Source organism: Heterodontus francisci, chromosome 46 (assembly GCF_036365525.1).
Source record: "Heterodontus francisci isolate sHetFra1 chromosome 46, sHetFra1.hap1, whole genome shotgun sequence".
Classification (NCBI taxonomy): domain Eukaryota; kingdom Metazoa; phylum Chordata; class Chondrichthyes; order Heterodontiformes; family Heterodontidae; genus Heterodontus; species Heterodontus francisci.
This window is the reverse complement of record NC_090416.1, coordinates 12,007,558-12,030,796: the sequence shown is the minus strand read 5'-3', so window position 1 is coordinate 12,030,796 and position 23,239 is coordinate 12,007,558. Positions and strand designations below refer to the sequence as shown.

Sequence of the window (23,239 nt, the reverse complement as noted above, 5' to 3'; positions counted from 1 at the left end):
GGTCACAATACGTCACATGACGTGTTTCTTAGCCTCATTGTTCATTTATCAAATATTTATTTTAATCTGTTCTGGTTTTTTTATTGTCGAGAGCTTGTGTGAAAACGCCACGCTGCTGACAAGCTAAACAAATAGAAGTGACCCTTGGAATCCGGCTCGAGTTAAATATTCACAGAAGTACAACGTAAGCATAAGGCAGGGGAACTTAACAGTGGAAGTTAGATTAAAATCAGCCCAGCAACGTTTCACTGTCGAGGCTCACACACAGCCATTTGGTTGAACTACTGGAAATGCTCATTTCATTGGTGTTTATGTATTCCAGTGCTCTCCCCTCTTCCACCCTCTAACCTTGAGCTCATCCACACCTCTGATACCAGCATCGTAACTCGCACCAAGTCCTGTTCACCCATCAACCCCCTGTGCTTGCTGACCTATGTTGGTCTCAGTCCGGCAACGCCTTTTAAAATTCTCAAATCCTCCATGGTCCCCTCTGTCCCTGTGCCCCTCCCCCCCCCCCCCCGCCTCCGCCTCCCCCTTCCTCCGACCCACTGACATCTCTGCGCTCCTGCAACTCTGGCCTGTGATTCCCATCACTGCACCATTGGCGGCCGTGCCTTCAGCTGCCTGGGCCCTAAGCGTTGGAATTCCCTCCCGAAAGCACTCCGCCCCTCTCTCCTCCTGTTAACGTGCTTCCCAAAACCTGCCGCCTCGGCCAAGCTTTTGGTCACCTTCCCTAATATCTCTGTGGCTCAGTGTCAAACCTTGGTAAGGCTCCTGTGAAGCACCTTGGGCTGCTTTGCTATGTTAAGGTGCTATATAAATGCAAGTTGTTGGCATGGGAACCAGGTCTAAGTCTGGATTCCTCACACACCACCAATTGTAGCTTTGCTACTGTGTCGTGTAGCTCTCGGTAAGAAAAGCTCGTTCTTGGGCTGCTTTGGACACTCCAGATGCCCACTGCAGAGAGTAGGTGAACACTGAATGGTTTCCGTACTTTTTCAAAGCAGCTAGGTTCCAAACCAAAATGACGGTGACGCAAAAAAAAATTCAAATGAAATTGGGCTCCAAAACAAGATAATGGAAGAGGAGTCAAATGGGTCGTAATGGCAACCACAAAAAGAAAAATATACATCTATATAAAATAAAAACAAAGTGCTGGAGATCCTCAGCCGGTCTGGCAACATCTGTGGAGAGAGAAGCAGAGTTAACGTTTCGGGTCAGTGACTTTTCATTAGAACTGGCAAAGGTTAGAAAAGAATTAGGTTTTAAGCAAGTGAAGGGGGAGGTTGGTGGGGAAGAGAACAAAAGGTGTGTGATAGGGCAGGAGAGATTAAGTAACAATGCCGTCCTGGGACAAAGGCAAAGAGGGTGTTAATGCTTGTGGTGAAGACAAAGCATTAGTCCAGAGAGAGTTAATAGAGTAATGAGCAGCTCCGTCCACATGAGAAAACAGGCTCCTCGGGTTTTGCAGAACACCTCCACTCAGTCCGAAAGCATCACCCCGAGCTTCCGGTTGCTTGCCATTTCCACACACCCCCTTGCTCACATGCCCACGTTGCTGTCCTTGGCCTGCTGCAGTGTGGCAACGAACATCAACGCAAGCTCGAGGCATAGCACCTGATCTTTCGATTAGGCACACAACGGTCTCGCGGACTCCACCTCGAGTTCAACCATTTCAGAGCATGACTGGCCCTTTTTGCTATTTTTCCATTATTTTATTTTTGTGCCTGTTTTTTTTTTCCATGTGGACAGAGCTGCTCGTTACTCTGCCATCAACACTCTCTCAGGACTAATGCAACCCACTGAGCCACGGGCTGATGCAGTGGAGCTCTCTGTCAAGGAGTCCACGTGAACAATGGTTGCTTGGGACTGTGGACCTGTGGCCCAGTGAGGAAGTTGTTGCTTTGCAACGGGAGAGGATGAAGTTGGAGGAGGAAACACAACTTATAGAAATGTGAAAATTCCTTCAGTTACTTTAAAAAGTAATTTATTGTAGGTGACGGTTTTTTTGAGACTTTGGAAAGAGGTGCTTTAGAAATATGCATCACTTCCTCCCACCCAGCTTCTGTTAGGTGTTTGTGTGTCCTCCTCCTTGCTAACATGGACAATGAAATGTGTCTAGTTTCGGGATCAGTTTCCACCGTGATGCTATTCCTGCTTACAATGGACTGTTTAAGAGAATGGGTGCTTTGACATGATGTGCTGTAGCCTGTGCCAAATCTGATCAGTGCCAGTCAGTATGATCCAGAATTGTGGGGGTGGGGGAGACAACTGGAAGGTAAAAAGCAATATATTCTGGGCTAATTGAACCATGCAGTGTGGCCCCAATGTATTCATTGCCTCCTTGCCTGAGGGTAACCCTCCCTGTTTAACTTTCTTCCCTATTGAGTGTGTCTCCCTGTTTCTCGCACCTTCTGCAACTTCACAGATGGAATGGTTTAGCCTTTGGACTCTTGCTCTCCATCGCTGCATTTTCAGGATGTGCCCCTCTCGCAACTATTGATGCCTGGCGAGGGTGTGGTTTCCAGCCACCTTGCAGTACCACCTCCTCTGGCTATTTGAATCTCGACCTAATTCCACAAGAGTAGAGGCCGCACGCTTCCCCCACAGAGGGAGTTAGTTTCAGGCCTCCCAGCATGCAGCGAAGACCGGGGGCAGTCATTTTACCCTCTCAGTAAAAACTGGGAGACTGTGTGGAGCATGTGTGCTGGTGTGGAGCTGTTGGGCTGAATGGCCCGTTTCCGTGCTGGAAATTGTTTCAATACAAAGCATTTTTTTTTTATGTTGATCGACTTGTCTTACTGTCATTTGCATCGGAACAGTGTCCAATGCTGTCTTTGGTCAGCAGCCAGATTCGTGCTTTCAAATCTAAAGAGACAGAGCAGTTTTGTGTGTCCCCCAACTCTCCCTGTCCTGATGAGATCATGTAAGTCATCACGGGCTCGGGCTTGCCTGGGCTGTATGGCGCAGTACGGTTTTTTAAAAAAAAACTCGATGAATTTGCCATCTGACCCATTAGATGAATGGTTAGTGTTTCTAGAAAAAGCTTTGCGGAGTCCCAGCTCTCTGTACTCAGATTGAAACCACTTGCCCTGTTTGCTTGGAGACTACTTCCACGTTTACACTAGAAGACGAGCATTTTTTTATTTTGCTGGATCAGGTCCAGCACTAGTCTGGTCCCCTACTGAAAGAAAGGGAGATGTATAGTATTTGTTTGGCACTCAGTGAAGCAGAATAATGTGGCCACGAAACTGTAATTTAATATTGCAGTAATCACCACGAGTGATGCTGACTCGTATCAAGTGTAGCGTACTGTTATGATATTTTTGAGTTGTGTTTATGAAGGGGAGGAGGCCGTGGTGGGGGGTGTCTGGTCTCGTGATCAGATGCCATATGATGCTTCTGCATCTGTTTCTCCAGAGAAGACGGGACTGTAACAAAGTGAGACTTGTACTGTGAACAGCTGTACCTCTAACCACTTGTGCGCTGCATTTTGACAGTCATGGGAGATTATCAGGTCTGTTTGCGTTGTGTGTGGGTTTTTTTTTTGGTTGTTGCAAATTCCTTTCCCCTGCTGTTTTCGGTGAAGGTTTTAAAATGCATCCTTTTTTTTCGCTCAAAAAATGACTTGCAGAACACTTTTTGAGGGTGCGTTGTGTTCGGTCTTTGCACAGCCCCGTTTCCAAGTTTATGTCAAATGAGTGAGTCAAGTCAGAGAGGATCCTTGATCAGTTTGGTCAATTATCTTGTGTGGGTTTTAAATTGCATCTTTTTCTTTCTGTTTAAACTTTCTCATTTGAAGCCATTGTATAGTTTACATATGGAAGTGCATCGATGCAGTCCAGTTTCGTGGCATAGCTTTTCCCCTGTGCTGGGAGCTGTGCGGATTTCAGGGTTGAAACAACTTGATGTCTTGGTCTCTGGGTCATGGTGTGTCAGGGAGGACTGTCTGTTGGTAGCTCTGTTGGTTGGGCATCACTGTCCTTCCTTGTTGGTAGGTGGGTCGCTGTGTTGGAGGAGAGCTGAGCATTTCACACAAACCTGCAGCACAGAAGGCGGCCCGTCTGTTTGGAAGAGCAGTCTTGCTTGGTCCCACAGCCCCTGCTTTTTGTCTGTAACCCGGCGAATTCCTTATCCTGTCGAATACCTGTCCGGCCCCCTTTTGAAATTGTTTCGACTTCCACCGTCGCTTCTGGTGAAGTGTTCCAGATCCCGGCAACTTGCTGAAAACATTTCTCATCTCACCCTCTAGACCGTCTACCAGTCATTTTAAATCTACGATGTCTGGTTGTTGACCCCTTTGCCAGTGGAAATCGTCTTTTTCTCTCTCTCTCTCTCTCTCTCTCTCTGCTCTAACTAAACCTCCCATCATCTTGAAAACCTCTATTAAGTCACCTCTTAACCAACTCTATTTAAAATGGTTGCGCCTCGAGGTACAATCTCCAGAGGTCAAGTGTCACCTGTTGTGACTGGGCTATGCCCCTTTGTGTATTTTGGGATGTTGGGGGCAGGATGGTGGTGGTATTTGGAATCCATTGTGGGGAGGGGTTGGCGGCACAGATGCACCTTGCAGGCAGTCGCGAGGGCTGTGCTACCCAGCTTGTGGCAAGAGAGAGCCCATTCCGGCAAAGAGTGGGCTGAATTCTCTGGGATTGCCAGACTAGTTGTGGTCCCCATGATTTTACAGGATGGCCGAATGCAGGGAAATAACCTGAATATGGGCCTCTTGAGCAGTTATTGAGTATGGAGGGCAGATCTTGCGTGGGGTGCGATTATAGATGATCTTGGTCTATGTGATCTCCTGGATTGGTTTCGATCGCCTGAGTATGTGGGGAGGGGGTTTGGAGAGCTTTTGCACAGTATTTTCCCTTAATACACCTGGGTTTTCTGTTTTACTGCCCCTCTCAGTTGTTTACAAGCCTGTGAGTGGTGGTGGGGGGAATGCCTAGTTATGATGCTCCAGTTATTGAGAGATGTGGGTCAGGCTTAGAGGACCCAGCCAATCCTCTCCTCATTCCCAGACCACATTAATAGGTCAGTTTATGTAGTGTGGTGGGATTGTAGCGACGTCATTGCCTTGGGCCACTTGGCTCATGGTGTTTAGTTTCTGACATAAACACAAGTGCTAAAAATAAGCAGCAGCTCTGCCCACAGCTTAAAACGAGGGAAGCTGGGTCAATGTTTCGTGTGGCGTCCCTTCATCCCAAGTTGCTTTACTGTTGTGCCACAAGTGCCGGCTTGCCATGTTCAACTCTCTCACTGATGAACACAGTCTGGAAATAAAACCGCTGGAGGTTCGTTCAGGCTGGGGCCAGGTGGGTGAGATCTGACTACTTGGGGGTGGGGGGGGGAGACGTAACCAACACGAGAGTCTGTGTCCTGACAGAAGGTCGATTCCCTTAAATGTTAATCTCTCTTTAAGCTTGCAGATTGACAGAACTGGCACCGGCACAGTGGGCCGAACGGCCTCTTTCTCTGTAAGCTTTTGCTGCGGTTGTGAGCTGCATTTACAGTGTTTTCTATCTTTGCCTTGCAGCGTTTGCAAATTCTGCTCTTATCTTGGCAGCTTAATTCCTTCCCATTGTCTGTTGGTTGAGTGTCCCATGGACGCACCCTTATACTCAACTTTTCCTAATGTACTTCAGCAGTGTTGGAAGTTGGTGTGTTCAGCTTTTGTAGTGCAGTCTTTAACAAAAAATAATCTACCTGTTAGTTTCTGTTTGACTCACCTGGCGTGCACCATTCCCATGTTGAAAACTGGTGCCCGGTAGGGTCCGATGCTGATTTGGAACCAAATGTAAAGATGAGCTACCAAATGAGATCGGAAAACATGGGGTCAGGGTCACCATTTATGCTGGTGTCACCCAGCTCTTGACCATCTTCCTGCTGCCAGCCTGACATCCAATCCAAGATTATCTGCAACTGCTTCCTGTTAAACTCGGATTTAAGGCTCTGGGTACGTAATGGGACTGACACTAACACTCATTGGGGAGATGCCTGGCGTCCAGAGACTAGTTAAAATAAATTCTAGGCTTTGGAAAATACATGCTCAATTACACATTGTACAGCCCAGAAACAGGGCATTTGGCTAACTGGTCCATCCCAGTGTCTATGCTCCGCAGGAACCTCCTCCCACCCCCGCCTCTTCTCACCCTATCAACATATCCTTCTATTCCTTTCTCCCTCGTGTTTATCCAGCTTCCCCCTTAAATACATCTCTGTTATTCCCCTCAACCACTCCCTGTGGTAGCGAGTTCCACATTCTCACCACTCTCTGGGCAAAGAGGTTTCTCCTGAATTCCCCATTGGATTTATTAGTGACTGTCTTATATTGATGGCCCTCCTAGTTCTGGTCTCCCCCCACAAGTGGAAACATCTTCTCTATGTCTACCCTATCGAAACCCTTTCATCATTTTAAAGCCCTCGATCAGATCACCCCTCAGCCTTCTGTTCCCTAAAGAGGTCGCGAAGGGCCGAAGGATCGGTTGCCAAGGGACCAGTGGCTGAGTTTCATTCTAGACCCTCGCTAGAAATACTCAGAGCACAAGTAAAGTTTTTTTTTACATCTTGGCGAAGACCCAAAGCCCTGCAGTCAGTGTTTGTCTCATAAGGAAGCGTGGGAACCAATTTGCTCAAAGCCAGATCCCGCAAATGAAGAGATAAATGATTTGTTTTGATGGTGTTGGTTAGAGGATAAATGTTGACCAGAACAGGGACTCCCCTGCTTTTCTTTAAATAGTGACCACAGCATTTTTTTTTTTAAAAAGGGCAGGTGGGGCCTCAGTTCAATGTCTCATCCCAAAGTTGGGCACCTCTGGCAATGAAGCACTCCCTAGCACTGACGTCTCCACCTAGATTAGGAGAGGACTTGAAACTACAACCATCTGACTTGGGTGAGAGTGCAATCGTTCAGCTAGGCAGACTGAACCATTTGGGGGGAAAAATCAGGAAGTGTAGACTTGTTTTGCAATTAAAGGAGAATAGCCATTCATCTTTGACTCACTGCAGTGTCTGACTCTGCTTTAAGTCTGCAATGTTGCACAGGGAAATGAGAAACTCCTAACGTTGAACAGCTGTCAGTGACACAGTGCCAGACTAGACCCGGCTTATCACAGTTGCTAAGGCAGTGTCTGTTATCGTCTTTTGACTTTACAACACTCTGCCTGTGGGTACTAACCATATACTGGCTGATATTAACTTCATATGGCTGTTCTGAATTTCTGAACAAAGGTAACCTTGCAAAGTAGTGCCCCCTTGTCAGTGTCAGTGGGTCGCTCTCTCTCGCCTCCAGGTCAGAAGGTCGTGGGCTTCAGCTCTTAATCCAGGCTGACACTCCCAGTGCCAGTACTGAGGGAGTGCCGCACTGTCGGAGGTGCTGTCTTTCGGATGAGGCTCCGTCTGCCCTCTCGGGTAGATGTAAAAGATGCCACGACTACTATGACCCCTTAACCAACGTCACCAAAACAGATGGGTCATGTTGCATTGCTGTCTGTGGGATCTTGCTGTGTGCAATTTGGCTGCCCCGTTTCCTACGTTACAACAGTGACCCCATTTCAGAAGTATTTCGTTGGCTGTGAAGCACTGAAGTTGTGATAGGTGCTATTGAAATGCCAGTCAGTTTTCTCAAGTCAGAATGGCCCCGAATTGTACTCGGCAGTCAGTCTTAAAATGGTAAATTGGAAGTCATGAGCACGTGTGGATTCCATCCGTTTTTTTTTTTGCTGCAGCTCCCGTTCTTTATGTGTGAGCTCAGAGTGCTGGCGAGCTATTGGATCGTGAGTCTGATTCTGAGGATCTTGTCGTACCCGTGTCCTGCTCAGAATCGCAGACTTCCTGACCCACCCCTCTCCACACGTACACTCGCAGTCGGGTAGCTTCCAGGCACTAAGATCCGCTGCCCCCATTCAGAGCAGCTGACTAAGCACAGACCAGCGACTGAACCCAGAGCCTTCTGGTCACAGTGCACCGGGAGGGAGTGGGGGGAGGGTGGGGGGGTGGTGCCTAAACCAGCAGCCGCGGAAAGCATTGAATACGTCAAGCATTCACTTTCCTCCACTCTCTCTTTTCTTCCCTTCCTTTCCAAATGTAATTATTTCTTCACCCTTCCCCCCCCCACGCGCCCACCCCCCCCCCCCCCACCCCCCAGCTGCAATATTGTGGTACAATGATTGTGAGTTGAATTCAGTAGAGGTGTAAGTGGGTTGACTGACCTGCCATGTTATTTTGTTTGTTCCCTTGCCCGCCTACCCTCTAAATGATCGAAGTAGCAAGCATTGCATTTGCCTGGCCCTAACTCTGGAATTCCCTCCCTAAACCTCTCCGCGCCTCCCTCTCCTCCTTTAAGATGCTCCTTAAAACCGACCTCTTTGACCGAGCTTCTGGTCGCCCGTCCCTAATATTTCCTAATGTCGCTCAGGATCAAATATTGTTTGATAACGCTCCTGTGAAACACCTTGGCACATTTTATGACGTTAAAGATGCTTTATAAAAGGGTGTTGGAGGCTAATTTGTCAGTAAGTGGACCTTGGACTACTTTTTTTTTTCACTGTACTGCGTCAACTACTGGGCAAAGTTCATATTAACTCAACCGTGTTAGCATTGTTAATTGGGGGAGGCGATGATATAGCAGTATTCCGAAATTGAAATGAGGAAAAAAAACCTGTCTGAAGTTCACTTCGAGCTGCAAATTTCTACGATGGAAATACCTCCCCAGACAAAGAAGCATATTAGAGGGAGTGTGACCGGAGAGGAGTATGAATACCCCACAAGGTCGTGCCTCTGGAAGGGCAGAGAAACAGACTGAATTCAGTCGTTCCCAGGTACTTGGAGTTACTGTGAACAGTTCTAGCCTCCATATCATATCGAGGCACAAGCGAAGGTGCAAAAGTGATTTACTAGAATTATACCAGAACTGAGAGGTTATAACTAACAGGGAAGGCTGAACAGGCCGGGGGCTCTTTTCTCGAGGATAGAGGAGGCTGAGGAGTGACCTGATGGGTCTATAAAATGATGAAAGGGTTTGATAGATGTAGAGAAGATGTTTCCCCTTGTGGGGGGGGGGGTGCAGAACTAGGGGGCCATCAATATAAGACAGTCACTAATAAATCCAATGGGGAATTCAGGAGAAGCTTCTTGCCCCGGAGAGTGGTGAGAATGTGGAACTCGCTACCACAGGGAGTGGTTGAGGGGAATAGCAGAGATGTATTTAAGGGGAAGCTGGATAAACATAAGGGAGAGGTTACGTCGATGGGGTGAAATGAAACCGGGATAAGAGGAGGCCCGTGTGGAGCATAAACACTTGTATGGAGCTGCTCCTGCTGTTCTATGTTTCTGCTGGGCAGAATGGCCTGTTTCTGTGCTCTAAATGCTTTGTATCTTTGTGTGTGAATCTGAGTCATTTCTTTGGTTTGCAGATGTTTTCTGAACCCTGTGAGTACATTTGGGGGGGGGGGGGAGGGGGGTAGGGCAGGGGGGGTTCTAATAATTGTATGAGATCCTTCCTCCTAATTGATCCTCTCCCTCCTGTTCAGTTCCCTCCCATGCCACCTCCTGGGTCCAATCTGAGGGCTGCTGTCGGAGAGGTGTCCGGCTCAACTTTGTGTGTGTGTAACTGCTGCTCTACATCTGGATGCTCGATGGGCACTTGTAGTTCAGCAGAAATATGCTCATCGGCCCTGAATTTTAGAAAGCCTCAAGCCTTTGGCTTCTGGCTCATGCTCAAAGTGCGACACCTATTTCAGGCCAAAAACTACTTCAAACGAATTTCCATCCCAGCAGGATTAAGAATGGGTCTCTTTTCCTCTTTTATAAAAAAAAAACGAGAAGGCTGAGGGGTAACCTATTAGAATTCTTTAAAAGTTATGAAGGGGTTTGTTAAGGTAGACATGGAAAAGATGTTTCTGCTTGTGGGGTGGGGGAGGGGGGGGTGGGGGGGAGTCCAAAAAAAAAACAGAGGGGAGGTGGTGGCGTAGTGGTAATGTCACAACTCATAATCCAGAGGCCCAGGCTAGTGCCGAGCAGCTGGTGGAATTTAAATTCAAACAATTCAAACATCTGGAATTGAAAGCTAGTCTCAGTAATGTTGCCATGAAACTATAATCGATTGTTGTTTTAAAAAAAAACCCATCTGGTTCACTAATGTCCTTTTAGGGAAGGAAATCTGCTGTCCTTACCCGGTCTGGCCTACACGTAACTCCAGACCCACAGCAATGCGATTGACTCTTACATGCCCTCTGAAATGGCCGAGCAAGTCACTGAGTTGTAAAGGGCAGTTCAGGATGGGCAACAAATGCTGACCTTATCAGTGAAACGCACACAGCCCAGGAAAGGATTTAAAAAAAAATGTAAATCTTAGCTTCTCGCCCATGATTCAATTTCTAGCGATGCCTCACTAATTGCTGTTACCTTTATTAACAACGGAAAAAGCCTTGCAGCCCCGTGCTGTTGATTCTGATTTGAGTTCCAGCAGCCCTGTCTACTGATTGCTCTTTTAGCTATGCACACATAGCTCACTTCTGCTTTCTGCGAAACATCACTGTTTCCATTGAAATAACTCCACTTCTCAGCCCAAGCAAAATGCAGGCCACTCTTTTACTTTTCCTGTGTGTGCATCTTTTCCCTCCTCCCTTCTATTCCCTCTGTGCAATGCCATTTGTTTGTCCTCAGCTGGAGTATTGCGTCCAATTCTGGGCACCACACTTGAGGAAAGACGTGAGGGCATTGGAAGGAGTACGGAAGAGACTCACAAGAATGGTGCCAGGAATGAGGAATTTCAGTTGTAAGGATAGATTGGAGAAGTTAGGACCGTTTTCCTTGGAGAAGGTTGCGAGGTGATTTGATGGAGGTATTCAAAATCACGAGGGGTCTCATAATCAGAGAAGAGACACTGTTCCCACTCGTGAAAGGATGGAGAACGCGAGGGCAGAGATTTAAAGTATTTGGTAAGAGAAGCAAAAGTGACATGAGGAAAAACTTTTTCACACAGCGAGTGGTTAAGGTCTGGAATGCGCTGCCCGAGAACGTGGTGGAGGCAGGTTCAATTGAAGCATTCAAAAAGGGAATTAGACAGTTATATGAAAAGGAAGAATGTGCAGGGTTATGGGGAGAAGGCAGGGGAATGGAACTGAGGGAGTGGCTCCTTCAGAGAGCCGGTGCGGACACGATGGGCCGAATGGCCACCACCTGCTCTGTATAAATTCAGTGATTCTGTAATATCTTTCCATACTGAGGAAGGAAATAGTCATTTGTTCTGGTACCTGGGCCTGATGTTAGTTCGCGACTTTGTTACCTCTAGGCTCCGACTATTCCAATGCTCTCCTGTCCGGCCTCCCATCTTCCACCCTCTATAAACTTGAGCTCATCCAAAACCCTGCTCATCCCATATCCTAAATCGCAATGAGTCCCATTCACACATCACCCCCTGTTCTCGCCGAATGACACTGGCTCCCGATCCAGCAACGTCTCAATTTTACAACTCCCGTCCTTGTCGTCAAATCCCTCTATGGCCTCATTATCTCTGCAATCACCTCCAGCCGTCCGAGATCTCTGCGCTTCTCCAATTCTGGCCTCTGGCGCATCCCCTCGATTGCCATCTCTGTACCATCGGCAGCCGTGCCTTCAGCTGCTTGGGGCCCTAAACTCTGGAATTCCCTCCCTAAACCTCTCTGTCTGTCTCTCTCTCTCTCCTCCTTTAAGACGCTCCTTAAAACCGACCTCTTTGACTGAGCTTTAGATCGCCTGTCCCTAATATCGCCTTATGTGGCTCGGGGTCAAATTTTGTCTGATTAACGCTCCTGTGAAGCACCCTGGGATGTTTTACTACACTGTAGGTGCTATATAAATGCAAGTTGTTGTTGCAGTTTGTAGCTTTTTTTGTTGTCATTTTGCCCTTTTATCTTTTTGAAGTGCAATGTCTTTTATTTTCTCCGTTCTTGCCTGGGCCACTCAGAGAAGGGTTTGTGCCCGTGTTGCTCTGTGCCACCTGCTGAAGGAGTTCATGAGGGGCTCGCTTTTGGTTTCCTTTTCTTCCTCTCCGCACTCAAGAGTTTTGGGAAGACTGAACCGCCATTCCCTGCTGGCAAGGTGCCTAGGGCCAGTGCTTCAACGGGGCACACTGCTTCTGAACTGCCCTGGTGCCACAGGGAGCTTCAGAGGGAAGAAAATCCAGCCCGCTTAAAATGGAGCCTGAAACGGTCTCCTCGGCATGCAAAAATGTTTCCAGATGTTCCTGGGGGCTGGGGCCAGAGTGACAGGGAAGTGAATCACTTCACAAATATGCATTTGTGCTGGCTTACTCTGCCCTGGCTTGCACTGATTTTTGCGTTAGTGCGATGGTAATTGGGGCTTGTGTGTTCACACAGGGTGCGTTAAATAAAAAAACTGCCACCTCGCTTGTACCTGATAAGCGTGTGTGTGACCCGTGTAGGTCTCAGTGCCCACTTCTGCAGTGTCTCATTGTAAATTGGTAAGTTTTGCTTCCAGGCTGGATAAGCGGTGTCTCGTCTCGGTGCAGTCAGCCGATGTCCCGTGCTCTAAGCCTGCTGACTAAACGATCAGCACAGCGCGCTGCACTCTTGCGTGTATTGTAGTTTGGTGCTCGGCAGAATGTGGGAGTGAGCTGCTCAAAGTGCCAAGCCAGACACACTACCAAGCGCCTTGCATTTAGACAGTTAGTCAGAGCTTCACTTTGTGCCTGTACTTGTGAGGAGTCCAGTTCTGAATTTTCTTCCTTCCCCCACCCCCTCAGTTTGTTTTGCAACGCAATCAAATTGCCTACCTATTGTGAAATAGCTGCCAGTTGGCATCATGCAGGACCAGCCTTGTGACATCAGCTGTGCCACTGCTGTCTGCCTCGTCGAGGCTGGTTTAATGTAATAGAATGTGCGTCTGTGTAGCGTCTTTCACCTCCTCAGGACTTCCCAGAGCGTTTTTGCATCCAATCGGCTTTGAAGTGTCGTTCTGTAGGTAAATATGTCAGCCAGTTTGCACACGCGAAGGTCCGATTTAAATTTTTTATTTATTTTTTGGCGCTGGTTAATGCTGGAGTGTGGGCCAGGAGTCTGGGGAACTCCCCCGCTCTTGAGATTGGTCGACAGTGCCTTTGGTTTAATGTCTCAGCTGAAAGATGGCGTCACCTGTCAGCGCAGCGCGCACTCAGTACTGAAAGTGCATCCACTGCGCTTAGAAACTTTGTGAAGAACGAGCAAGCCATCAGGTTGGACTAAAGAGCAAATGTATTGCTCAGTCTATGATAGGTGAGGTCGAAATAACCTTTAAAAGGAAGGTGGAACTTTCTGAAATCCTGTCTACTTGCGAAATAATAGACATTTGAATAAACCTCAAAATATGTCATGGCTGCTAAAATCCACGTCATAAGACTGGTCTATAAATATCTGGTACTCTTGTGTTCTCAGTAAGAATCAATTAGCCAATGTAAATATGTTTCTGCTCTCCAAGGCATATCTATTCGATACGCGCTCCGATTAAAGCACCAACGTGCCTCTATTTTAACCTTTTTTGGTCATTTTTAATCTTCCTTTTCTGCTCGATGGTTCATGACAATATTCAGAATCAAGAGGGTGGGTTATCTACCTGTTTCGTTTGGGTCAATGCTTGTGCAGTTTCACTTGAGATAGCACCTCTCTCACCCCACCCACTAAATGGTACTCATTTTGTACCTGAGCTCAAAATCCAGGCTGACGCTCCCATTGCTACGCTGCCGGAGGTGCTCCCTTTTGGATGAGACATTAAACCAAGGACTCCATTTGCCCCTCTCGGGTGGATGTAAAAGACCCACGGCTGCTATTGGAAGAAGAGCGGGGAGGAGTTCTCCCCCGGTGTCCTGGAGCCAATATTTATCCCTCAATCAACATCAGTTTAAAAAAAAAAATGATCTGAGTCATTATCACATTGCTGTTTGTGGGAGTTTGCTGTGCACAAATTGGCTGCTGTGTTTCCTACATTACAACAGTGACTCCACTTCAAAGGTACTTAATTGGCTGTGAAGTGCTTTGGGACATCCTGAGGTCATGAAAGGTGCTGTAGAAACGAGTCCTTTCTCTCATCCAATTCTCCTTTTATGTCAAGCTGCTTTAGCATGGTGTTAGGGCCATGCTAGTCCCTACGGTTTTCCTGTCCGCCAGTCTTAGTAAAGGTGTTTCTACTGGTCGTGTGAGGCCCATTTGTTGGGAATCGTGCTGCATTGGCCACTCAATCCCAACAAGTTACCGCCTCTCAATCCCAACAAGTGTCAGTCAGTTCAGGCTGCAAGCATGGCTCCACCATTTGTGATGCCCAGGCACAGTTGGCCTTTGTCAGTGGACTTGCTAATATTGTGGCTGTACTGTTGATTTTTAATAACAAACTCTAGTTCCCGGTGGGTTTTTTTTTAAAAAAAAAGGGCAGACTATTCAGATTGCCAAACTGGGTCAACTTCAATGTCACAACTCCTCATGACTGTTGGTGCCACTAAGTGTGATCCCGCAGTGCAGTTGTGTTTGTGCATTGGCACAGTATTGTAGATCCGTGCTCAGCAAGTGTCTCCTCATAATTTGGGGAGGGTCAGACCAAGTGGCTTTAACACTTAGTCCCTGGCCCAGGCGCAGAGGGTCTGAAGAGAACGCACCCGCAATAAGTGCTCCCTCGAGAGCCACCCTCCTGTCAATGATCAAGCTACCGAAGTTTGGCCTTTAAAGCGGTTGTTCTTTGCGCCTATTGTAAAGAACGGAATTCTTGCAACATCTAGTTGCCTGGAAATTTTGGGGATGGTTACTATGGGCAGTCTTTGGAACACTTCCAATTGAGACTTGGTTTTAACCTCGTGTGGGGTTGGTGATGTTTGAGGAGCCACTTCAGGGATAGGCTGACATTGTGTCGGGCCAAGGAAGGATGGTGCGATGATTACGGGAGTAAGGCCTTTTTGTTTGAGCTGTGGATGGGAGCTAATCCATAGCCAGCTGACTCCAGGGGAACTCGCTAAAAGGTATACGGTGTACCCAGACAGTTGTGTTGTATGTTTGTTTGCTATGCTGCCTCTTTAGTCTGCAGTAATTAGAACACTTAACATTTATTACATTATAACTGTGTACAACTTCACACCAGTCTGTGTGACTCCTCCAAAGCCACGCCATCTATCTACAAGTCTCTCTCACGTGATCTCTTGCATCATGGTAGGAGATATTCTTTACACTCAGATTAACCCTTTCAGACCCTTAAAATGCATCTCTCCCCAAGTCTTGGATATGTATTTACATACATTCACTTTTTACTTACATACTACCCCATCTCCTGCCAAGTCTCTGACTTCATAGGTTCAATCTGTCAGGAGACTTCACAACTCTCCCTGATCTTGTTGTCGTCAGATGCAGAAGATTGGTAGTCTTTTCTCTGAACACTTGTTTCTCGACTTGGACGGCCTTCACTGAGGTTTTATAGTATCCGGTGTTTTCTGAATCTTAGGTTCAACATCTGATTCGTCCAAATGCATGACCAGTTGGCGTTTTTGATATACAGGAATAAGATTCCTTCTGTTTCTTCGTATCATACCTTCTGAAGTTCTGAGTAAAGAAGATCGCTGTTGATACTCCTCTCTCTGGACAATTGCTCCTTCTCTGATTTGGTCTGCTTCTCATATCTTTTGCCATTCAGACAACTGCGGTAAGTTTCCTGTTAGAATTATGGGCTTGTTTCTTTTGGTAAGACTTCTCTGTCTTGAACTCTCTGATAATCCTAGATTTGTAGCCCTGGAAGTAATTTCTTGGGTAAAATTGGAAGTTGTGTCCTAAGTTTTCTTCCCATTAACAGTTCTCACAAGGTGCTAATCTGCACAACAGTGGATTAGTTCTGTAGTGCGCAGGTGCTGTTTGAAATTCCTGATTTTTCTTCGACAGTGCTTTAATAGTTCCGACTGCTCACTCACCACCTCCATTAGATTGTGGATACCATGGGGAACTTGTTGCACGCACAAATCCACTGTTTTCCGCAAAGTGCTTGAAGTAGTAGTTTGCGAATTGTGGTCCATTATCAGACGTCATCTGGTCAGGTATACCATGTGTTGCCAAGATTTCTTGTAACTTGCGAATGACTGCTTCAGTTGTTGTGTACATGCGTTAAACCGCGATCCGCCTTGAAAAGTAATCTATAGTCCTGTCTGTGAATTGCACATACGTGACAATTTGAAATCATATCTCCTATTTCCTTCGATATTCTTGGCCACCACACAGACACTTGAGCCCATGCTGTACATTTCATTATGCCCATATGACCCTGGTGTATTTTGTCCATGCTACCTGCTCTGAGTGACTCTGGAATCATCAGTGTCTCCTCATATACCATCAAATCATCCACTGTGGTAAAATGTCTTCTGTGCTTGAAGATTTTCATCCTCTTACCCTTGAGACTGTATTGTGGCCAAGCTTGCTCGCAGTATTGGCGGACATAGATGCATTCTTCATCTTGCATCTGTGCCTGATGAATTTGTTGGGTAGAAATTCGCTCATGGCTCTCGTCTTTTGCGGGTCTGCCGTTATGCTGTCACTGCTGACTATGTGTCCTGAAAAAAAATGAATGGCCATTTTTGAAAATTCGCACTTCTCATTGAGTGTTAGGCCTTTGTCCTGCAGACGATTCAAAACCGCTCTAACCCTTAGGTTATGTTCTTCGCTGGACTCTCAGTGAACTAAGATGTCGTCCACATGGCATATTATAGCTTCAAGATCCTGTAGACTATTTAATATCGTTCTGTGGAATATTTTCGGTGCTGACATGATGCCGACTGGTAGACGGTTAGAACAAAATCTTCCAGAGTAATGAAGGTTATCCATAACTTTGACTGTTTATCCAATGGAACATGCTAAAAGCCCACTATTCACGTCAAGCTTCGTGAGCGAGGACAACTTTGCCAAGCTCTTGTCCACTGAGGGCATGGAATGGCCTTCTCGTGCCACAGCCTTATTAGGTTGAGTTAAGTCTACACAATACGAAGATCACCATTTGGTTTAGGAACTGAAACCATTCCCAAACACCACTGTATAGGTTCAGTAACAGGAGAAGTGACTCCCATCCTGGTCATGTCTTCTCGTTGATGTTGGACTTGCTTCATTAGTGGGTGTGTAATCTTCCTAGGCGTGAGAAGACTTTCAGGTTTTTGCATCTTTTCGCATAGTAATCCTATATTCGGTCTTCAGTCTGCCTAGACCAGTAAACAATTTCAGGAATTCTTCTTGGAAGTGACTCTTGGATTCTTGTTGCTTAACTGCTTGTACTTGCTTTTATAAGGTCATTACAAGAATTCCTGCTTCCTTAGGACATAGTGTTTCTCATATTTTCTTTCCCTTGTACTGGAGTGTTGTCTGTAGCTTCTCCTTTACTTCCAGTTCAACCCCTCCTGGGCCATGTAACTGAGTTTCTGTTGGTTGCAGAGAATGTGTTGATAACCACAGCACTTTGTCTGACAAGACAGTTACACTCGCTCCGGTGCCGAGTTTAAAATTAGTGATATGTCCGTTGCCATATATATCTGCAGACCAAAATGTCTTATTAGGATCCTTGATCTTGCCAAGATAGTGTTTTGGTTGCTCTCCTGAAAGAGGCTGTTTAACTTTGTTAACCACTCTATTCTTCAATGTTTTCTCTTTTGAGCTTGTGAGAGTTGACGTTTTTAGTACTGTACATTTTACCAAAGCGCCCTATTTTCTTACAGTGGAAGGATTCTGCTTTGTTTGCAGGACACTGTTGGAGCCTGTGGGTACTGTTGGAACCGTGTCGCTGGCAGGGTTTAATGGTGTCTTTCACTTTATCCCCACAGTGTACCTTTTTTTTTTGGTGCCTCTTTCACAGCCCTCTGGTTAAGGAACTGTATGGTTGCTGGAGGTTTCCTGAACCAAGGTCTTTCTTCACCTCTCAGGACTGCTCTATTCTTCTGGACTTCAGCTTGTCTCACCAGCTGAATAGTTTTGTCCAGAGTGAGGTCATCTTTAGACTGCAATAAATCTGATAGGGATCCATCAATACCTACAATTATTAATTCTGCTTTAAGGTTCCCATATTCACATCCTTCAGTTAGCTGGTATAGATCATTGATAAAAGCATCAACTGTTTCACCTAACAGCACTGTGGGTGTACCTACCCCACATGGACTGCAGCGGTTCAAGGAGGCAGCTAACCACCACCACCTCCAGGGCAATAAATGCTGGCCTAGCCAGCGACGCCCACATCCCACAAACAAGTTTTTTAAAAAAACATGCTTTCTGGACGCTTCTGTTGAATCTTGGTGCCTAGCTAGGGATGGATTTATTTTTTTTTCCAACCCCCTTGTGAGGTTGCTCACCGGATCCTCCAACATCGCTTGGTTCTCCAACTCGAATTCTGCGCTCGCCAGACAGATTTCTACCACTGATTCCCTGACTGTCCGTGTCTGGAGCTCTGGAGCTTTTCCACAGCCTCTTCCCGGGTCCTGCAGGTTTAGTGCTTTTTCCAGGTCAGCCTTCTGAAATAATTGCTTCAAATCATTCTTCTGGGTATAGCATGGTAAGAACCCCTATTCTCGATCTCACTGCTGATCATATTGTATGATTGTTTGGTACACTGCCACTTAGTTGGTCTAGCATAGAGAGATTCCTTAGCCTGGAGTAATTAGAACATAAACTTTTATAACTCTGATAACTCTGTACAATTTAGCACTTGTCTGCGTGACTCCTCCAAAGCCGTGCTGCATCTATCTTAGAGTCTCTCTCACATGTGATCTCTTACATCATGGTCGGCGGTATTCTTTACGCTCTCAGATTAATCCTTTCTAGCTACAGGGTTGCAGGACCAGCATCACAAAGTTAAATGGAGTCACTCTGGATGTCACTGCGATCAGACTCTGAATGATTCGTCTCCTTAGGGGTTCTGGAAAGATCAAACCAGCTTTCCTTTTTTTAGGTAGTCATTATGACAATGCATTGGACAAAAACTAGACTTTGCTTACCCTCTTCAAGATGGATTCTAAAAAAAAGTATATCCTACCGCCTTGCAAGTCCTGGATTGAGGGGGTAGGCTGGTAGGGTGGGGGGGGGGGGGGGGGGGTTTAACATCTCCACCAAATAGTGCTGCTCTGTATCCAGACTACAAGGAGGCGGGCAAAAGATCAACCTGATTGCTGTTAGTTAAATATTTATCCTTTTTTGCCTCAGGGCAAACATCTTGTTTCTCGCTGACTGACTGGATCATATCCATTGTCGGCATTCACGTTACTTAATTATTACCAAGGCTTGAGCAAAGAATGATTTCCACATCTGCATATGAACCGCAGCAACGATGTCCTCTGTCTGCAGTGCTGCTGAATAATTCAAACATTCCGATTCGGGTTAAGCTCCCACCCGCTGTGCCAAACATCCAAATAAAACACATTTTCATTTTTGGCTGGTTTTTAATGTTCAGATTCAATCTTCAGATCTCCTCTATCTTGCTCCTGCTGCTGTGCGGTTCTCCGGGGGCTAGCAGTTGTGCATCATGGAGGGCATTGTAACCAACCTTCATGACACCAATACTTCAGCCCTGCAATTGAAAATGGAAACCTGAATTTTTTCCCCTTTGTTTCCCACTGTTCTCTCCCACCTCTGGCTCTGAGATCCCAAGGCTGACTCTAGCACCTCCTTTTGGCTTGGCTTACAGCACCTGTCCAATAACAATGCTACTCTCTCTTACCAACCTGTAGGTGAGTCAGAGCTTGGAACAACTCTAACTCTTGGATTTGAACCTGATCCCATTCTGGCCTTCTCGACACCACACTTGGCAAAACAATGGGATCTTGGGCTTCATAAATAGGGGCATTGAGTACAAAAGCAGGGAAATTATGCTGAACCTTTATAAAGCTCTGGTTAGGCCACAACTGGAGTATTGTGTCCAGTTCTGGTCACCACACTTTAGGAAGGATGTGAGGGTCCTTGAGAGGGTGCAGAGGAGATTTACCAGAATGGTTCCAGGGATGGGGGATTTTAGTTACAAGGTTAGGTTGGAGAAGCTGGGGTTGTTCTCCTTAGAGCAAAAGGAGATTGAGGGGAGATTTGATGGAGGTGTACAAGGTTATGACAGGTTTAGATAAGGTAGACACAGAAAAACTGTTCCCATTAGCTGATGGCTCAAGGACTGGGGGACACAGATTGAAGGTTTTGGGCACGAGATATTTGGGGGTGGGGGGGGTGGTGGTGGGGGGGAATGTGAGGAAGAGTTTTTTTTACACAGCGGGTGGTAATGACCTGGTACTCTCTGCCCACAAAGGTGGTGGAAGCGGAGACGAGGATTTCAAAAGGATACTGGATGGATGCTTGGAAATAAACTTGCAGGGTTACAGGGATGGAGTGGGGGAATGGGACGGATTTGGATTGCTCTACAGAGAGCTGGCATGGGCTGGATGGGTGGAATGGCCTCCTTGTATGTTGTACTGGCTCTGACTTGGCCCGTTGTGCTAGTCTGGGGGAGATTGGACTGGCTGTTCCCACCTTTTAAAAAAAAAACTCTATTCAAAATAGTGAGGTTTCAATTAAACACAGCTCTGTGGCAGTGTTGGAAGTAGCTGAGTGATGGCACAGTAATGATTTGAGCTAACGTTGGGCTTCGTTTCTTTTGGCACGGTGCAATAGCGAGGTGTGTTTCTTGAACTGGTCCAAGCAAGGAAGTGAGGGCAGGGAGCTTCAGTTGTGCGGAATGAGAGAAAACCCAATGGAGAACCAACTACAGAGGGAACCTCGTAAAACCAACACATACACTGGTTGTGGAATTTCCTGCTCAGCTACTTCACAGTCCTTTTGTTTAGATTTGTGGTCATGACACCGTTGTGAATCCTTGTTTACCTGAAAAACCATAGATATGCACCGAGGGCTATGTTTTTGTGGGCCTGGCAGTCGCGACAGGGCTGTTCCAGCACTGCTGCCTCATTGGTAGAGATTAAATCCTAAATCACAACACGCAATCTGTAGGTGTCAGCAATACGTGGTGGAGTGATGTGAACCAGATATTTGGGTACAGTCGTGTAGCAGTAACAATCCTGGAGTAGTGACATGGAATTTGAGTTTGATTCCTGCCACTGTAAGTTCTAAAATTGAACTCGATAAAGCTGCTAATCTATGGGCAGGTGCAGATAAATTAACCGTGTAGACAGTGGGATTTGTTTGTGGCCTTGTAGGAGTTGAGGGGATGGTGTGGGGGGGGGGTGGGGTGGGAAGTGGAACTAACTGGATTGCTCTTTGAAAGAGCTGGCGCAGACTGGATGGGCCGAATGGCTGTCTCCTCTGCTGTACCACTCTGATTCTGTGGTTCCATGTTGTCCCTTGCTACACAATGTGCACTCGAAAGACAGTGAGCTGGGACAAGTTGGAACAGGAGGAGGCCATTCAGCCCCTCGAGGCTCTTCTGTTCTATTGGAGCATGGCTGGTCTTTGCTGCATCTCCCTTGATAGACTTCTGTTAGGGAGACTATCTAATTCTGCCCTCTTGTTCTGGACTCCACTGTGAATCTTGGACCTCGGACAGTTGGGGAGCACCTGGTTATCTGCCCCATCACCCCCCCAGAAAAAGGCACGGGGAGGTTCCTGGTCCTTTAACAGAACTCTACAGCCCAACTAAAAGGCAGAAAACATTTGAAAGCTGCTCTTGGGGTGCTGATCTGACTTTGGCGAAACCTCAGCCGCTCTGCTAAGTGGCAAACAGAGACTGTATTCGAACAAGACACAGTCAAAAGAGGTGGAACCTTTAGTGAATCCAAATGCCGTAAGATGCAGACAATCTTCATGTCCAGATTGCATAGATTAGTACAGCACAGAAGGAAGCCATTCAGCTCATCGAGCCTGCACTGGCTCTCCTGCTCTTTCTCCACATCTCTGCAATTTATTCTCCTTCAGGTATTTATCCAGTTCCCCTTTTTGAAAGTTACTATTGGATCTGCTTCCACCGCCCTTTCAGGCAGCGCGTTCCAGATCACAACAACTCGTTGCGTTTTTAAAAACAAAAGGTTTTTCCCTCATGTCGCCTCTGGTTCTTTTGCCAATCACCCTAAATCTGTACCCTCTGGTTATTGACCCTTCAGACACTGGAGACCGTTTCTCATTGTTTACTCCAACCCTTTGTGATTTTAAGCACCTCTATCAAATCTCCTCTTGGCCTCCTTTGCTCAACGGAGAGCAACCCCAATTTCCCCAGTCTATCCACATGATTGTAATCCTTCATCCTGGGAACTATTCCAGCAAATACATGTGTAATGTCCATCTTAGAGATTCTCTGAATAGAGGCATTCTGCATCCCCAAGGGAGAGTGAAGCTGGTATGCTTTTATTTGTCTTAAGGACAAGGAACCCATATCCTGCCTTGTTCCCTTGGTTTCGGTGGTGGGAGAAGAGAAAATTCCACTTTTATTTTTGGAAAACAGAACAGTTGGGGCCATGAGATTGAGTATTATTGTTAAGAGTCTAGTTACTAGGAATAGGAAGGTTAGAATGGGTAAACCTCCCCGTTATCTGCACTGCTAAGTTTAGCTTTGCTGCCACGGTCGATGACTCAGTAAAGAGCGAGGCTTGGGGGTGGTGGGGGGGGGGGGGGGGGTAGCTGTGACAGTGACTTCTCGTGATTCCTCTGCTGTGTCCTTTTAACCCAGTTTGTTACCGGCTTAGGTTTGTATTGGATGAAGACCTGGCTGTGTCTGGTCCCTGCGCCCAATACGTTAAGTCGACACTGCGTGAGATGGAATATGTGGTAAGAATGAATTTCCTATGGTGGTGGGTGCAGGTGTTTGGTGGCGGATGCACAATTCAAAAGGAAGAGAGATCCTTCAGGATGACCATACTGATTTCAGCACTGGGTGAGCCCTCAATGGGAAAAACAAAATCAAGCTTCCTTGTGGGCGATCAATCTAATACTTCAAAATGGCTCCCACAGAAAATCATTTCAATAATTATCCATAGTAAAACGCTTAGAAATAGAATGTGTGGTGGCCAGTCTTGTGCCATTCATAGATCCACTCGTGAGGTTGACAGTTCCATATTCTGGCCTCCTCCACACATCTCTGAAGCCACAGGCTCCAGTATACTCATCTTGGAGGAAATGGCAAAGGGACCCGCCGACGAGGGAAGTAATCTGGGTCATCCTGCCTTCGGAACTCACATCACAGCATCTGAGTGCCTCCAGAGGATTTGGCCTTGGCTGTTTCTGCCTAGAGCCAGATATGTGAAGTGCTTTTTGAATGTGCCCTTCACAGTTTTGTACTGCAG

General features: G+C 46.6%; 1 protein-coding gene and 1 long non-coding RNA gene across 8 annotated transcripts in view; one reads left to right on the top strand and one right to left on the bottom strand.

The window, feature by feature from the left end:
- The window catches only part of shc1 (SHC (Src homology 2 domain containing) transforming protein 1), a 96,015-nt gene that overhangs the window by 7,186 nt on the left and 65,590 nt on the right, over positions 1-23,239 (top strand). For 2 of the 5 annotated variants that reach the window (XR_010971102.1, XM_068022507.1), the window contains exon 1: positions 8,585-8,819. The exons of 1 other annotated variant lie outside the window; for it this stretch is intronic. Coding sequence is in view for 3 of the 4 variants with exons in the window: in XM_068022507.1 (XP_067878608.1) it covers positions 8,754-8,819 (66 nt within the window). In the remaining variant the exon portion in view is untranslated. Of the gene's footprint in view, positions 1-3,428; positions 3,518-8,584; positions 8,820-15,563; positions 15,655-22,642; positions 22,725-23,239 lie in introns of those variants that run through there. 2 more of the 5 variants (XM_068022510.1, XM_068022508.1) reach the window with 2 other exon arrangements.
- Positions 1-23,239, bottom strand: part of LOC137356761 (uncharacterized) — a 53,723-nt gene that overhangs the window by 5,106 nt on the left and 25,378 nt on the right. Inside the window, exon 3 of one of the 3 annotated variants that reach the window (XR_010971103.1) lies at positions 19,120-19,536. The exons of the other annotated variants lie outside the window; for them this stretch is intronic. This is a non-coding gene — a long non-coding RNA (uncharacterized lncRNA). Of the gene's footprint in view, positions 1-19,119; positions 19,537-23,239 lie in introns of those variants that run through there. 3 annotated transcript variants of the gene reach the window in all.